The 17,369-nt window shown below is 41.0% G+C and overlaps 1 protein-coding gene across 1 annotated transcript in view; it reads right to left on the bottom strand.

Moving 5' to 3' along the window:
• Positions 1 to 17,369, bottom strand: part of LOC136858935 (titin) — a 186,325-nt gene that overhangs the window by 156,756 nt on the left and 12,200 nt on the right. The window contains exon 2 of the mRNA XM_068225760.1: positions 2,442 to 3,693. Coding sequence (XP_068081861.1) covers positions 2,442 to 3,693 — 1,252 coding nt within the window. The remainder of the gene's footprint in view (positions 1 to 2,441; positions 3,694 to 17,369) is intronic.

Below are 17,369 nucleotides of genomic sequence, written 5' to 3'. Positions count from 1 at the left end.
ACTGATTTTGCATATCGTAATCAAAGGATGTTTTAATTCTTCCCATCTGAAGAGTTAGATCCACAGCCACACCAACTCTCAGACGATCTCCTAACGTACTTCTTTTGCGCACAAAAAGCCTCAGCAGCCTGCCTTGCAGTTAGTTTGTTAAAAATAATTTAGTTTAGTGCCGTCTTCATCCCGTCCTCGTCCCACTTTCATTTTATTTTACACCTTTTCTCGGGCATTTCACTCTGGAAAGTGATAAGAAGTGGATATTATTTTATTTCTTTAACAGTCCTATTAGCCGGTACTGGAAGACATATGGTTGGCCGGTACTGTACGAAACTCACGTGAAGGAACTTCCCCAGCTGGATATTGTTTAATAGACGATGTCGTGAAACTTTTACCAGCTATAGCATCCTCAAAGATTGTATATAATATATAGGTAAGGGTTATTCTTCCCGAAGGTAGGTCCGAACCTCCGCAGAGGTGTTCCTGAGCCGGAGTTTACGCGCGGTAGGGTGGCCAGTTCCTTTCCGCTCCTCCAGTCCCTTACCCCCCACCAACAGCGCGTGGCAACCCATCCATCTTGTGACCACGCCCAATGTTGCTTAACTTCGGAGATCTCACGGGATCCGGTGTTTCAACACGGCTACGGCCGTTGGCTTATATAATATATAAGTAAAGCCAAAATCAACAGCTCACCTGGAAATGGAGTACCTGGGGCATGAAAATAACTTTTCGCGCGCGATCGTAAGCCGGCCAACGTACAATTCTCACATCTCACACAAGATTTAACGCTAAACGAAACCCCCAAAGTATGACACGCGGGAATGTAGCATCCTTCATATGCCACCTGTAAGCTACTGCTATATAGCACCTAAAACGAGAACCAGCAATGGCTGGTACTGTAAGCCGGCCGGTACTGTAGGACTCTCCCCTAAGTGAATCCCTTCCGGTTGATGTATGTGACAGCCCTCTGACGATTGGGACAAGTAATTCTGACATATCTTCAGTCGAAGTGACCTATACTTCCATGGAAATGACCCCGTGTATAATAAAATATATCAGTTTGTAAGAATTGTATTCAAGTTGGCAGTTACCGGACGTCCCTTTGCCAGTCTCAAGAAACAAGTGTCTTGAAAAGCGATATCTTATTTTAAGCTCTATCTCCCCTACATTTCAAATGAGCGGGCGACCCACAGAGAGGCCATCGGACTAACCTTTCTTCCCGGAATCGTCTCAACATGATAATACAAATTATACATATTTCATGGTACATAACCTTTGATTGTGATTCACTCCTCTCATTTGAGGTTAAACAGTGTTTAAACATGGCTGGTTGAACATCTGTTTTCGACAGTGTCTAAGTGATAAATAACGTCTCTGCAATGCGGCAGCCATACTTAGGCATTCTTTAACCGTAGGCATTGTCTAAACACCGTTTCTGCAATCGGCCCTATGTTTTCTCAGATTGAGTTAGTGAAGAATGCTACCGAAGACACTAAATCATAGCTTGAATGTTTCAGAAACAAAATAATGTTTGTATATTATTGATATCTTCCCCTATATTGTGAAGCACTTAGTATCAATATTTAGCAAGGGACAATATACAGTCCAAAACGCACGCACGTGAAATTGGAATCCTCCTTCCAGATACTATGATACTTGAATATAAGAAAAGCTTTAGCAAAAATAGATAATACATTAATAGTTACGCAATATAGGGATACAACACTGTTCCTAGGAAAAATATATGTAGTGAAAGGAATAGTAATAATAATAATAATAATAATAATAATAATAATAATAATAATAATCACCCAGTGTAGAAATCCAAAGATACCGGTAAAAAGGTTTGTCGTGCTGACTGCACGATATCTCGTAATCTGCAGGCTTTCGGGATTCGCTGAGAAGCTGTCGCTTGGTAGGCCATGATAATAATAATAATAATAACAATAATAATAATAATAATAATAATAATCGTATTTCCTTAGGTACCGTATGCAGGCATTGTGATTTGACGTCATTTATGCTACTCGCGTGCCAATTTTAATGTTCTAATTTACTCTACCAGATGGCAGAAAAACAGGCCTCTTTTGGGCTATTTGCTGCTGCGTTTTAATTAATTTTGTAGGATAAACGCCAAATATTTTACCATGAACTTTCTTCTGTCCTTAAGAAGACCGGGTACTTCTGCCGGGTTTCAACCGGCGATCTTTGAGTCCGGAGGCTAATTCCCTATTACTGATCCATGGGAGCCTGTCTACAGGATAATTTCTCTTAGTGATATGTTTATATTGAATAATTTAAACATGATGAACACAGGGATAGGGTTATTTATAAAATTTATTTATAGAAAAAATAGTACAAATGCTTTACATATATACACTAAAATGTAGTATGAATGTTACTGGACGGTCACCGGTGTTGAAGAGCGGGCTGTTCTGAAAGTCAGCGTCCCCATCCTTGAGTGGGAGCTCCGTAGTCTGAGCTGGGAGGGGGAGGTGGAGGGCCGTACTCGTCCTTGGGTGGTTGAACATGCACTGGTACTGGGTAGGGTACTGGCTTCTCAACAGGGTAAGGTACTTTCTTCTCTACGTATACCTTGACTGGGTAAGGGACTGGCTTCTCTACTGGGTATGGGACTTTCTTTTCAACGGTGACAGGGTATGGTTTGGGTACCGGGTAGGGGACTGGTCTGTCGACTGGGACATGAACGGGGTACGGGACTCTCTTCTCCACAGGGTAAGGAATGTGTTTCTCTACGGGGTATGGCACTTTCTTCTCTACTGTGACGGGGTAAGGCTGAGGTACATGCACTGGGTAAGGTCTGTCCACTGGGATGTGTACTGGATAAGGCACCCTCTTCTCTACGGGGTATGGCACTTTCTTCTCTATTGTGACCGGGTAAGGCTGAGGTACATGCACTGGGTAAGGTCTGTCGACTGGGACCTTGACCTCCACAGGATAGGGTCTGTCAACTGGCACTTTAACTTCAACGGGAACTTTGACGTGAACTGGGTATGGCTGAGGAACGGGTACCTTTACTTCGACTGGGACAGGGTGAGGAACCTTCTTCTCTACCACTACAGGGTACGGTTGAGGGACATGCACGGGAACTTCAACGCGCTTCTCAACTGGGTAGGGCACTTTCTTAATCACAGGGTATGGTTGAGGCACTGGGTATGGTCTGTCTACTGGTACCTTCACCTCTACAGGATATGGTCTGTCCACTGGCACGTGGACAGGGACTTTAACATGGACTGGGTAAGGCTGAGGTACCGGTACTTTTACTTCCACAGGATAAGGTTGGGGTACCTTTCTCTCTACGTACACGGGATATGGCTGGGGTACGGGCACTTTCACCTCCACTGGGACTTTCTTCTCTACGGGTACGTGTACTGGATAAGGTCGGTCCACTAGAACTTTGACTGGGACTTCCACTCGCTTCTCTACAGGGTACGGCACTCGTTTCTCGACTGGCACGTGCACTGGATAGGGTACCCTCTTCTCCACCGGGTACGGCACGTGCACTGGGTAAGGTTGAGGCACCGGAACAGGAACCTTCTTCACCACTGTCACGGTCTGCACGTGATGCTCTGGAGGAGGTCCGTACGAGTAGCCACCGAAGTTGAGTCCTCTCTTACTGCGGTCTGCTTCAGCCTCTTTCTCAGCGCACACCACGGCGGTCACCGCCAGCACCGTCAACTGTCAAACATAACAATAACAACTTGTGGATTATCAACTCTCTGCGAGGCGCGTCTTCTATGTAACACGCTACAATAAGAAGACCCATTATACAGTTATCGTTACTCCATGCAGGCGTTTCTTGTTGAATTATACATTGATTTAACCCATATTCTCCTAGTTCACGAAATAGACAAGCCTTCTTTTTCTTTCCTGGACTTTACCCAATAACCTGGGATCGTCAACACTGGAATTAAGCCCAGTTTTACAAACGGTTGCCCTTCCTGACTCCAGCTCTATGTGAAGGGAAATATTCACTATTGCGTATTTCCATGGTAGTTGGTAGAGTTATGTGTTGTTTGTAAATGTGTATTGAGACGATCACAAACAACCAGACCCCGAGCTAGAGAAATTAACTAGACACAGCTGAAATCCCCGACCCAGCCGAGAATTGAACCTGGAACCCAATGAGCCGAAGGCCACTATACAGACCATTTAGGCAATGAGCCGGGTGAACAGAGAAGCCTAAAGCTGAGAAATTTAGCCGACGATTTCTGTGACAGGAAATGTTAGAACAGGGCAATAATAATCTCCAACTCTCAGCTTTGGGTTATTACGTGTGAGGTCACATGAAAGTAAGGGCTATGTGACCTATACTAGAAATAAAAACCAACCGACACAGATAGGTCTTATGGCGACAATGGGATAGGAAAGACCTAGGAATGGGAGGGAAGTGGCCGTGGTCTTAATTAAGGTACAGCCCGAGCAATTGCCTGGTGTGAAAATGGGAAGCCATGGAAAACCACCTTCAGGGCTGCCGACAGCGGAGTTCGAACCCACTATATCCCGATTACTGGATACTGGCCGCCCTTAAGCGACTGCAGCTATCGAGATCGGTACCCTGAGGATTGTCGATGATATTGTTATTTTATCTGAGTCTGCAGAAGATAATGGAGAAATGACTGAAAATGGCATGGACACAGTCTTGGAGAAAGAGTACAAGATGAAAATAAATAAATCCTCAACAGAAGTAATGGAGTGCAGTCGAATGAAGTCAGGTTATGCGGAGTTCGGCTCCATGGCTAAATGGTTAGCGTGCTGGCCTTTGGTCCTGAGGGTTCCAGGTTCGATTCCCGACCAGGTCGGGGATTTTTAACCTTAATTGGTTAATTCCAATGGCTCGGGGACTGGGTGTGTGTGGCGTATTCAGCATTAGAAATCATCCTAGGTAGGGCCCTCATCCTCACAGACATGCAGGTCACTTAATAGGCCGTCTACGAGAAAAAGACCCGCACTAAGGCCTCTCCGGAGGGCACACGCCATTATTATTATTATTATTATTATTATTATTATTATTATTATTATTATTATTATTAGGTTATGCGGAACATATTATATTAGGAAGTGGTGTTAAAGGAAGTACAGAGGTGTGAATATTATTAGACTCAACTTTATTGTGTTGATTATTTCTATTGTCGCATTTCTTTTTTACTGCCTGCCCATAAAAATGAACGTAAATCTTTTCTTGGTGCACTTGTTTACGTGTTACTTCACTGTTTCAAGTAAATGACATAACTCGAGTTATGCTTTTAAATTACATCAGTGATAATTTATAGCCACTTTTGACTCCTGTATCAATATTAAAGTCCGATGCTGAGGATTTGTAATTCCTCTTATGCGTTTAATTATGTAAAATGGAATCATATGGAGTGCTTGTGATATATTTTGCTTTACTTAAGCGCTGATATGATTCACTGTGCTTTGTACTATTTACTTTCAAAACTCTCGGAGACTGATGATGTACAATTGCCAACAAACCAAACAGAAATATATAATCTCCACGTAATATTTTAAAAACGATGAATAATGCAATATTTCACAAATTTTAGTTAGTCAGATTATTATTTGACTGAAAGATAGAATGTATCATGGTACAAATTAGAAGGACAAGTGAAGGCAAATTTTAAAACTGAGGCAATTTTACTTTTTATCTTCTCCTTTGAGTCTAATAATTTTCACACCTCTGTAGATAAATATTGCTATTTGGGTAGTAGGCAGAAGTAAGGACATAAAATGCAGACTAGCACACGCAAGGCAAGCCTTGCTTAAGAGAAGAAATTTGCTCACACGAACATTGATATAGGAATTAGAAGGACGTTTCTGAAAGCTTTCGTCTGGAGCGTTGCATTGTGTGGAAGTGAAACATGGACGATAACCAGCTCAGAAAGAAAGAGAATAGAAGCCTTTGAAATGTGGTGTTACGGAAGAATGCTGATGGTGAGATGGGTAAATCGAATCACGAATGAAGGCATACTGAATCGAATTGGTGAGAAGAGAACGATTTCGCGAAATTTGACAAGAAGAAGAGAGAGAATGATAGGACACATCTTAAGACACCCAGGACTTGTTCAGTTGGTGTTTCAGGGAAGTGTTGGCGGTGTAGACTAAGGCATGAATGTGACAAACAGATTAGGGGAGATGTATGATGTATTTATTACGTACAAATGAAAAGTTAGCACATGATAGGCTGGCATGGAGAACTGCATCAAACCAGTCCATGGACTGATGACCCAAATAATAACAACTTTTTTCTTTGTTTAAAAATAATGGGGTGTTCATTTTCTAAAACGATATTCCACACAAAATGAACACAATAGAGAGATAGATCATGCCTAATTAAAGACAACATTGAATAGCGACGTATCATGCTAATTACACTCAAGTGAATTAAAGATTACTCTAATGATACAGTTAGAGCGTAGAGTTTAATTAAGTCAGTAAATTTAAGAAGCGTAACGCATGTTGAACTTATCTAAGATTTATCGTATAACGCTTGAGTACCTGTGTTTATCGTATGATACAGGTAGAGAGCTCGAAATTTAGCTATGCACAGCCCAGTCGAGATCACCGATAGTCATCGAAGGATGTTCTTGGGCAAATTCATTTCTTGAAAGTGTTCAGAAAAAATTAACAAACTAATTTAAAAATTCTTCTGATAACAGAATTTTGCATGTAATTTTTCCTAAAACAGTTCTTGGTCTTGCTGCTGTTATGGAAAAAAATTCTTCTCCTGTATAAAACTGGTCAACTTGTGGACTGAATCAGCCATAGTGTGGATCATCCATTAAATATGAATAATTTACAAATAACTAAATAACTGGACCGATAAAGAACATTTGTATATTCTTTAGTTGGGGTGTGACTCATTCTTAACACATTTGTCTCTTGCTGATCATGAATGGATTCTCAAGCACTGATGGCGGGTAACTTCCTCACAATACGGGAGCTATTCAGAACAGCCTCTGGAAGTTCCATTTAAGTGTATATGTGCAGATAACTTGTAGATGATAGAACTATTAGAAATGTGGTTACGGAGTACAATCATATTATGTTTAGGAACCAAATGACCGCTTTTATCCCAGGTTCAGTAGTATTTTTATGTTATTTTTAAGAGGTGCATGAATTTTAAATATTATCCCACAGGAGGTGATTTACGTATCGGAAGTCAACGAAACATAATTACTGCAACTTAAATACCTGAAATGCTGACCCCTCCTCAAGCCGGCATCGAACACGCACACAGGGAAGAGAAGGGCAACTACTAACCGACTGCACTACAAAGGTTCGTTGAATATTAGAACACTAGGAACAAAAATCAAGGAAATCGGCAGTTTTAGATGACTGTTGATATCATCGTGGGGCGCCGGCTTTCCGTGAAATAGAATACAAACTGCATGTATATGACTCTTCGTTTAAACAATTTAACACCGGGCGAGTTGGCCGTGCGCGTAGAGGCGCGCGGCTGTGAGCTTGCATCCGGGAGATAGTAGGTTCGAATCCCACTATCAGCAGCCCTGAAAATGGTTTTCCGTGGTTTCCCATTTTCACACCAGGCAAATGCTGGGGCTGTACCTTAATTAAGGCCACGGCCGCTTCCTTCCAACTCCTAGGCCTTTCCTATCCCATCGTCGCCATAAGACCTATCTGTGTCGGTGCGACGTAAAGCCCCTAGCAAAAAAAACACAATTTAACATGCACTGTCTGGGAATCGTATCGCAATCGCCTTGGTGAGAAGTCGTTGACGATGTAATAATAATAATAATAATGTTATAGGTTTTGTGCCCCACTAACTACCTCTACCCTAGTAACGAAAGTCAAGCAATACGGCTGAGATGTCGTCACGCTGACCATGTGACACTCAAGCATGTGCTGGCCAGCAGTCGTAATGGCAGGCTAAGGTCCTAATGGGCTGTTGTAACACGGTTTTGTTTGTAATTACTTTTACGGTTCATGGAGAGTCTGACGTGCTGGAATTTTTTCCACAGGATGTTAGTTAATTTACTGACATGAGGCGTGTGTATTTGAACACCGAAGATGGGACTGAACCCACCAACTACAGCTCAAAAAGCCAGCGCTCCATCTTGTTTTTTGAATAGAATTTATGAAGCTGTCGTTAGACTGCCAGTGTGACGCAATCCTTGGGAGGAAACTAACAGTTCAACAGATTAAATCAACGATGTATATATAACATCAAAAACTTTTAGCCACTTAGTCCGGTGTGATGTCACTTAGCTGTTACGCCCCCTCTACATAGTAACTTAACAAGATTATTACTTTGACAATAGACGATTGCATGCTCTTATGGAAAGTGAAAGTCATGTCATTTTAGAATTGGAACAAATACTTGGCGACTAAATATTTCCGTAAACAAATATTTCGACAGTTATCCTAAATTTCTCTTGAATTAGTAGCAATACATCTCTCGCATTTCCCCAGTTTATTTCGAGAATCCATCAACTTTCTATTTACTAATGCATGGAACTGGCGACCTGTGTGATAACTTAAGTATCCTTCGTATGTCTAAATTGTTCACTAGTGATTAAATTATCGAACAATTAATTAATTAATCTGTTTTCAACTGCGGTGTACTGTTCACGAAGTGTTGGCAGATGATATCTATCTAATTACTTTTACACTTCTCAGAGACGTCCAGGTGTCAGAATTTGTCTCGCAGGAGTTTCTTTACATGCCGGTAATTTTCGTAACAATGGTCTTATAGGTGTCATCAAAGTTTTATGAGTACATAAATACTTAAATCTAATATGGATCATTTCGCTCGTAACATGCTAATTCTATTTACTGGGGTAGGGGGATAGTCTAGTTCCTTTAGGGGCTAAAAGGGTGTGCGGACATTTGCGGTCACTATAAAATCATGTGACGTAGGCGAAACGAATTGAATGATTTATACCAGTATCAAAGAACGTACCCATCACACCAAGAACGAAGACACAGAAATTTCAGTTCTGGCTAAGCATTCCTCACAAACAAATCACGAAATTTATGAAAAACAGCAGCTATGACTTGAAATGTCATCATAAAAAAAGTCGAGAAACGATAGAAATAAACATCTAAACAACCTGTATTTAAAGAATACAAAATTAGCAATATTTCTGAATGCCTATAATTCATAAATTTTCAGTATGCAGAACAGAACTAGAAAACACAGAACGTCCTTCTCCCTCTCTGCCCATTAGAACAGTCACAGAAAATTCCCATCTGACAGCCGGACGGGCGCGACATTCCACATGTTCAAAAGAAGTCCTCAAGGTGGGCGTGGGGTGCAGAATACAATATGAAGCGAGTAATTGAGATTAGTGAACAGATTTTAGCTGCCTAGGGAGACTCATTATTTCGGATAGAGGAGAGGTACACTCAACCACAGAATACTACTTTCTTTCAACTCTTGTTTGAAATAGGATGGACATTTTTTTAGGTGATAGGATTCCAAGTATAATCTCTTTGGCCTCCGGCTATCCACAGTTTAAGAATATTCTTTCGTTTCCAGATGTATACAATTAAATATAATATTTCTTTGCCGGCCAATTTTTGTGCGATTGAGTGTACATCAGCTTCCTTGATAAGGAGTACTGTAATGTATTCGAAACGTCAGCAACTTATACATAAGGTACATAGAGCAATGACAAACAAGAACAAAGAACTTATGGGTAGTTCTGCAGACTACGAAAGCTGTAACCAGTGAACCAGTGGTGGCGATAAGGACCCCGCAGACCCCGCGGGGCGGAGAGGGGCGGGGAGAGGGTGCATGGCTTGTGAGGGGCCCATGACTGTATCTTAATTCAGTAGCTAAGAGTGATTTTACATGTTGATAAAGCTACAGCACACAACACAGTATTATCTGTATTACAGAGGGTTGTTCCAAACTTAGGCTGTTGTAGTACAGAGCTTCTTTCGTCAATAAGAGTACGGTAGTTATTTCTGAAAGAATGTGGGTGTCCCAACCTGTTCCAATAATAACCATCCGTTGCTGCCACTCACAACAATCAACAAGGCTTTTGAAGTGATTAGCCAGTTCTGAGAACCCAGTAGTCAGAGAAGATGCCTTAACAAACACATCCTCCGTATCTAAACTCTAAATACTGAAGTTTCGATCCTGTTTATAACTCTCGCCAGTCAGTGTAGCTATGTAGGCCTACGATGAACGATTGAGTTGTAAATAGTAGTAAATTATTTGGTCCTAGGGACGGGATTATTACTTAATATGGCTGCCTCTGTGGATCCGTGGTAGAGTGTCGGCCTCCGGATCCCAAGATAGCGGGTTCAAACCCGGCAGAGGTAGTCGGATTTTTGAAGGGCGGAAAAAAGTCCATTCGACACTCCATGTCGTACGATGTCGGCATGTAAAAGAACTCTGATGATACATTTGGTATTTACCCGACAAAATTAATTAAATCTCAGCCATAGACGCCCAAGAGAGATCCGGTTTACTCTAGGTCCGCTAGATGGCAGACAGAGTAAACCGGAACGTCGAAATTGACGAGCAGACAGCCAGATGGCGTCAAATCGAAGTGTCTGCAAACGGTAGCTGAGGCCATACGATTATTATTATTATTATTATTATTATTATTATTATTATTATTATTATTTCTTAATATTATGACGGTCAGCGTGTTTTGGTTACTGTAATTGGAATATGAATTTCTTGTGTGTGTGTGTGTGTGTGTGTTCGTATCATATACAGGCATTATCTTAATTCCTTCCCATTTGAAAACTAAATTATGTTATTAATAATATTATCGTTGCGTCGTTGTTGTTCACTGTAATAATATACAACTTTGTATTACGAAATAAACTTGTAACTTTCCTTATCAGGAAACGTACGGCCCATTTTCAATTATTGTGGAGGGGGGGGGGGGCGAGTTTCTTAGCGCCGCTTCTGGCTGTAACTCTAATATAATTCAAAGAGAAATGGTATTCTCTAGTAAGAAGATATTGGAAATATTATGAAACAAAGGAATTAGCACAAATATTCAGACGAGTCAAGTGGGCAAGTATCCCCGCTAACATCCGTACATTCTTCATGACAACTTAATATACATGTGGCTAGTACTTAGGCAGTATTTACACGCACATTTCACGTAGGCACTACATGGAGTGCCAATTACATTTTCAACAAGTTGCACGAACCACTCTGGGAAAGTTAACACTCACTTTTTTTTTAGCAAATGATTCTGCACAAACAATTGCACGAAAAGCGTGTCCCCTAACCGTGGAGTAACGAACTTTCATTTCCGCAATGTTTATTGCAAATTTACATCCAGAACACCACTTTTCAGATAAGAAATTTCGAAATACAATGGGGAATAACGAATAGTTTGCGCTCTACCTTATGCGATCTAGAGATGGGTTTTGGAAGACTTTTTTCTTTTTAATACAAGTTGCTTTACGTCGCACCGACACAGATAGGTCTTATGTCGACGACGGGATAGGAAAGGCCTAGGAATGGGAAGGAAGCGGCTGTGGCCTTAATTAAGGTACAGCCCCAGCATTTGCCTGGTGTGAAAATGGGAAGCCACGGAAAACCATCTTCAGGGATGTCGACAGTGGGGTTCGAAGCCACTATTTCCCGGATGCAACCGCACGGCCAACTCGCCCGGTTGGTAGACGTTCAGGCTTATATGCGAAAGAAGTATAAAATTATGGCATGGCACTCTAAGAATAAAGAGGCCGGCCATTGACATTACTCTCTTCAGACAGTCGAATCAGACGTGATATATTCCTAAACTTTTACCGGAACGCGTTCCGGCTGAAAAAGCCTTGATTATTTATTTATTGGACTATAACTTAACCCTCTCGTGCAAAAGGATTTCATATGAGGTTGTTGGAGTTCGCATACATTTGTGTTCATTATTTATTATTTTTAATCTCAGTTGTACATTTTCCCTATCACCTATTCAACTCCACAGTCAATCTAACACATACACAAATGATGCCTTGTTTTTGCGGCTTTTTATAACCAAAGGTACCTCTGGCTCAACCACAAAAACCTTACCGACCTATGGTCGTTGCCCTTTGCAACACGTACCCACGGCCAGAAGGCAGCAACGATCGGTTCTTTGAATATTAAAAGCTTAGCGTAGTAATCGCAAAAAATCGTATATATATTCCATTATGGCAAACCTCATCATATAGGAGTGATAAGGTATTAGCTCACGTTAAGAATAAAAACTTAGAAATACATTGAAGTAAACTATTATAAGTAAGCGATTATAGATCGTGATATTGTGATTATAACCACGGGGCCCTTATTATTACGCGGATTCCGAACCACAGGAACGTGAATCTTCATTTCAAAAATCCCAATTACATAGTGACTCGTTTATCACTCTGAAGTGACGAAATTGTTCCCTAGAAAGAGAGTACGCTATTTTCAATGCCAGTCGACTCTGCCGAAATTCAGTTATGCAACGCTGGGCACAGAAGACGAGCGCCAAGCCAAAGTGAAGGGATGCACTGTTACAAAACGACTGATGTCCACGAGGTCATGCCTATCAAGTTTTGTGTTTTAATGATCGAGACTCACACCTGGAAGTGAAAGTGCTACATTTAGCATCTGCATTTTGTTGCCAATATTTCGCATAACGCTACTCGTACCTCCTACTTATCACTTTCTTTCACGTCAAGAAACTTGTTATAGATCATTCGCCAGTGCGTCCCGCCCTTGCCGCACTTTCTCCTTCCCGGACCCTGTGCTAGGGTGCGGACACTGGTACCATCGGCACGAGTCCACGTCCTAGGGTTGTTAACAGCATGCAGCATGACCGGCCCTGTTTGCTACACCTTTCGTAACACCCAGACGGACAAGCAGCCAGCCAGATCTCGGCAGCTTCTATACTGTCAAAAATAAGGTTGGGAATTAGGTGGAAACTACATTTTGTTCTAGTCTATGCCAAGAGACAGATGCAAAAATTATCCATCAAGAAATGGCAACAGCTAGGTCTATTATTATTATTATTATTATTATTATTAATTTGCGAATTGACCACACAGGATCACGCTACAATTTCTGTTTTTTCTTTGTCTGAAGTTTTCTCTTCCTACAGAGTACTCCATATGCACGCTATGCTGTTTCTTCTGTTCATCTGTCCGGGCTCTTCACGTCTTTGGAGTTCTTTGGACTTGAAACCCTTCCAAATTTTGAATCATGGTCCGAAATGTTTTCCTGTCTAGCATCTAAAGTTCCTGGATGTTGAACATCTCTAGATATTTAAGAACTTCCTTAATCCAGGCCGTTGTTGACTTCTTGTTCCACAGATAGTCGAATAACCTTTTGGTTAGTCTGGTTTTGTCCATTCTGTATAAATGTCCGAGAAATGATTACCTTCTCTTTTTCATGGTCTTTGAAATTTTCTCCATATTATTATTATTATTATTATTATTATTATTATTATTATTATTATTATTAATTATTATTGCTTCCGAGGATGGGAATGATGAGATGAAGGTATCCGAAGTCGAAATCTCTTTGGTGCTATTCTTACAATATTGAGCTCGTTATAATGTACAATGGGTAAAAGTCCGTGTAATAACGTGAAACTGAGCATAGGTAGATCCTATTAAATATATATTACACCAATGGTTTGGAGATATTTTCCGTGCCTTGCTAGAGAGGTGTATCGCATCAGAATATTCTGTACATTATCTCTGGTGTGATGGCCAAGTGATTTCAGGTACGAAGGAGCAAGCAAGAATGTGTCATACTAAGTTACTTTCTCCGCCCATATCCCTTTGTTCGCGTGGTTGACTCCGAATTAATTTTAAAAGAAAGTCTTGATGAACGTACGGTTACATCCCATACATTTCCAGCCACACCTCATGGTGACGGACTGGGAATGAAATTCATGGCGTGACCGCTTGAGCATGAACATTAATTCTAACTAGTTTCAGGTTTATAAAATGAAAGTAGCATCCATACTATGTAGTAAGAATGGTACTTAGAAGTTCATTTGTATAAGGTAGACAAATAGAAATCTGGTCTCTAATAATTGCTCTGCTCACCTAGAAGAGGGTGCTCGTATTTTCACGACACGAAGAGCTGAGTAAACGGGCAGAAGTGAAGTGTTGACTGAGACTAAAACGGGGCAGGAGGTGAAATCTCAAGGATGGCGTATCAATACCAAATAAAATATAAAAATGAGGGCTACTGGGAGGATGGGTGAAGAAACTAGTAGGCATAGGAAGAGAAATGAATTTATCAAGGGATGACAATAAATTGTGTACAGAGACTGTTCGAAGAGTGATAGATATAGGACAAATGGTACGGGCAGCATGTAACAGCAAGAAAACACTAGTATAATTCTGTAAACTAAGAAAACGAATGACAATAAGGACCGAAATGTTAGCTACAAGGTGGGAGGGGGGGCTGAAAAGGATAATTTGGTGGTGGGTAACAGTACATAAGACATGAAAATAAATTAAGAAAAAGCAATGAATTTTATAAAATAAAGGAACAGAAGCGGCACACCTACTGAAAGACTAAAATAATGTAGAAAAATCAGAGAAAAATACACAGATATAGAAACTAAAACTGAACTTGAAATTTATCAAGTTATTGAACAGAGAATGGAAGGGACCAGGGAGAACAGAAAAACTGTGTAAGATTATCAGATTAATGTGGCAAAAGGAACATTAGAAAGACGAAACCAGATAATGTGCTAGTTATGCCAAATTTTTATGACTGTGATATAGTTTACATCGACTGCACTGATGAATCACTACAGAAGTTACACGCAAAATGCACCTGTGAGGTTCATCTGCAACCTAAAGAACTCAGACCACGTGACATCGTCCCTCACCAAATTTTGCTGGCTCCGCCTACAAGACAGACGTAATCTTCACTGTCTAATCTTACTGCAACGAACTTTAAATGTCAATTCTACTCCTTATCTTAAAGAACGTTTCTGTAATCTCTCATTACGCCACGGAAAAAGCACAAGAGCACAGAACATCTTACCATACCCAGTCACAAGTACTCAGTATATGGCAATTCCTTCACAGTTACTGCAATTCATGAATGGAACAACCTGCCTCAAGACGTTAGAGGGGTATCAGCGTCCAAAAAATGTAAAAGTGCATGCGCACTTCTATCTATCTATATTTCTATTTATCTATCTATCTCTAAATGTGCTGGCACAATAAGGAACAACGGGGCGTAACATTGTCACTGGGTCCACACCAAGGCGACCGTAGTTCGAATACAGGCCAATACATGTGGTGAATTATGAGTGTAGCTTCTCATCACGACAGAAGAAAAAAGAAACAAGCATCGCCGGTTGCATAACATAGTTTGTAGGTGCTAGCCTTTTATACTGAGGTTGTGAGCCCGAATCTCTACGTGGTCTACCGGCTCATGTGTATTTTTAAATTGAAGAGATATGTATCACTGCATTTATCAGTAGAATAGTTGAGTGGGGCCGATGACCTTAGATGTTAGGCCCCTTTAAACAACAAGCATCATCATCATCAATAGCTGAGTAATGTCATATCATGTGGTTCTAATCTCAGTCAAAGCGACGTGACTGCCGAGCGCCATAGTCATTGGCTTCTCACCAAGGTAGCCACGGTTCGCACCCCTGCCAGTGCACATGGGACTTCTGAAATTAAAAGCCCCTTCCCCGTTGTTCGGAGTCCACGTAAAACTGGAGATCCTATGGCTATAATGACGATATTAACAATCACGCAAAAATGCAAACTTACTATCTCTTTTTGTCCCAGTCAATTCATGGCATTTTAACAATAAAATACAAAACTGGCATAAAGTAGAGGCCCGTGGCTATAATCATGATATCAACAGTAAACTAAAACTACAAGATTTTTTAAAATTTTACATTAATGAACCCCTTTCATGGTCAACATCCGATGTTAATTTTACATTAATGAAACATTCATTAAAACGACCGGATACGTTTATAGAACCAAACCAAACCCCATGGCACTACAGCCCTTGAAGAGCCTTGACCTACCAAGCGACAGCTGCTGAGCCCGAAGGCCTGAAGATTACGAGGTGTCGTGTGGTCAGCACGACGAATCCTCTCGGCCGTTATTCTTGGCTTTCTAGACCGGGGCCGCTATCTCACCTTCAGATAGCTGTTCAATTCTAATCACGTAGGCTGAGTGGACATTGAACCAACCCACCACGGGGCCGGCAATGGTATTATTGGTGTTCAAAATTTCGTTCCTGTATTGTTTTTCCGTACTTCTAAGTACAACAGTGGCACATTTTCCCTCGTGTATCCCTAGTGATAAGAAGCATATTTAGAAAAAATAATTAAGTTCATTTGCCAAATTGAAATATGGACACTAGAATTAAAGACAGTCAATATTAAAATGAATAAAAAGAATATCCTGGAACTCGAATTGGAGCAACAGTTTAGGTCTAATTCAATAACAATGCAATCTCACAGGTTAGCAATCTCCTGTAATCCGCAATGAAGAGACACGGAATTAATTTGACGGCCTGCTGTGCTATGCTATCTTAAACTAAGCCTACAATTAGCGGTCCAAACCCTTGGATATAATATATTCTTGTTACTGTTTTATGGTGTTGAGACCTGGATATTCACGGGCGCACGATCAGAATATTAAATGCCTTCGAACTGTGGTGTTGTCGGCGTATGGGACGAACATTACGGGTATCCACATAGCATTAAGAACGATGTAGTCCTGAAACTCGTAAGTCACAAAGATGATCAAGGCTAGAAAAGTGGCATAGAGACGACTGTGGCCGTGTTATATGGAATGAAAGCTTCGTTTCAACAAATCATTGTCCAAGGATAAGTGAGGAAAAGAGGAAGCCGTCGACGTCGACATATCTCTTGGAATTTGAAATCTACGCCACTGTTCAAGTACTTCATCTTAGATTCTCGAGACTGAATGAGGAGCTGTCTTATGAAAGAGACTGCGGACCCGGTTCAGAAAGTAAAACAATACGGCTAAGGATGTCAAGCTGACAATGTGGTACTTAAGTATCTGGAAGGTATTGGACAGGGCAGCGGTAATGATGTTGCTAGGCTGATGGGCTGTTGCGCTACGGGATATTTTATGAAAAATGAATTTCAAGTTCCCGTATGTAGGGGCTGCATGATGTTCGAATTACTTGAAGGATTAAATGTTAATTTTATTGCGGTGGTGAATTTCAACAAGAGATCCTCTCTACTTGATATTCAAATGTTTGCGAATACACTTTGAACAGTTCATGTAGGCCGAAAAGCCAGACCCATGGTGTAGAGATAACATGCCTGCTTCCCATCGGAGGTCCCAGGTTCGATTCCTAGTCAGATTTTAATTTTGGACTGAGGGTTGGAGCGGGATTCAGTCAGCCTCATACGACGAATTGATGA

Source organism: Anabrus simplex, chromosome 1, assembly GCF_040414725.1.
Source record: "Anabrus simplex isolate iqAnaSimp1 chromosome 1, ASM4041472v1, whole genome shotgun sequence".
NCBI lineage: Eukaryota > Metazoa > Arthropoda > Insecta > Orthoptera > Tettigoniidae > Anabrus > Anabrus simplex.
Note: the sequence above shows the minus strand (reverse complement) of the source record. Positions and strands in the feature narration are given on the sequence as shown.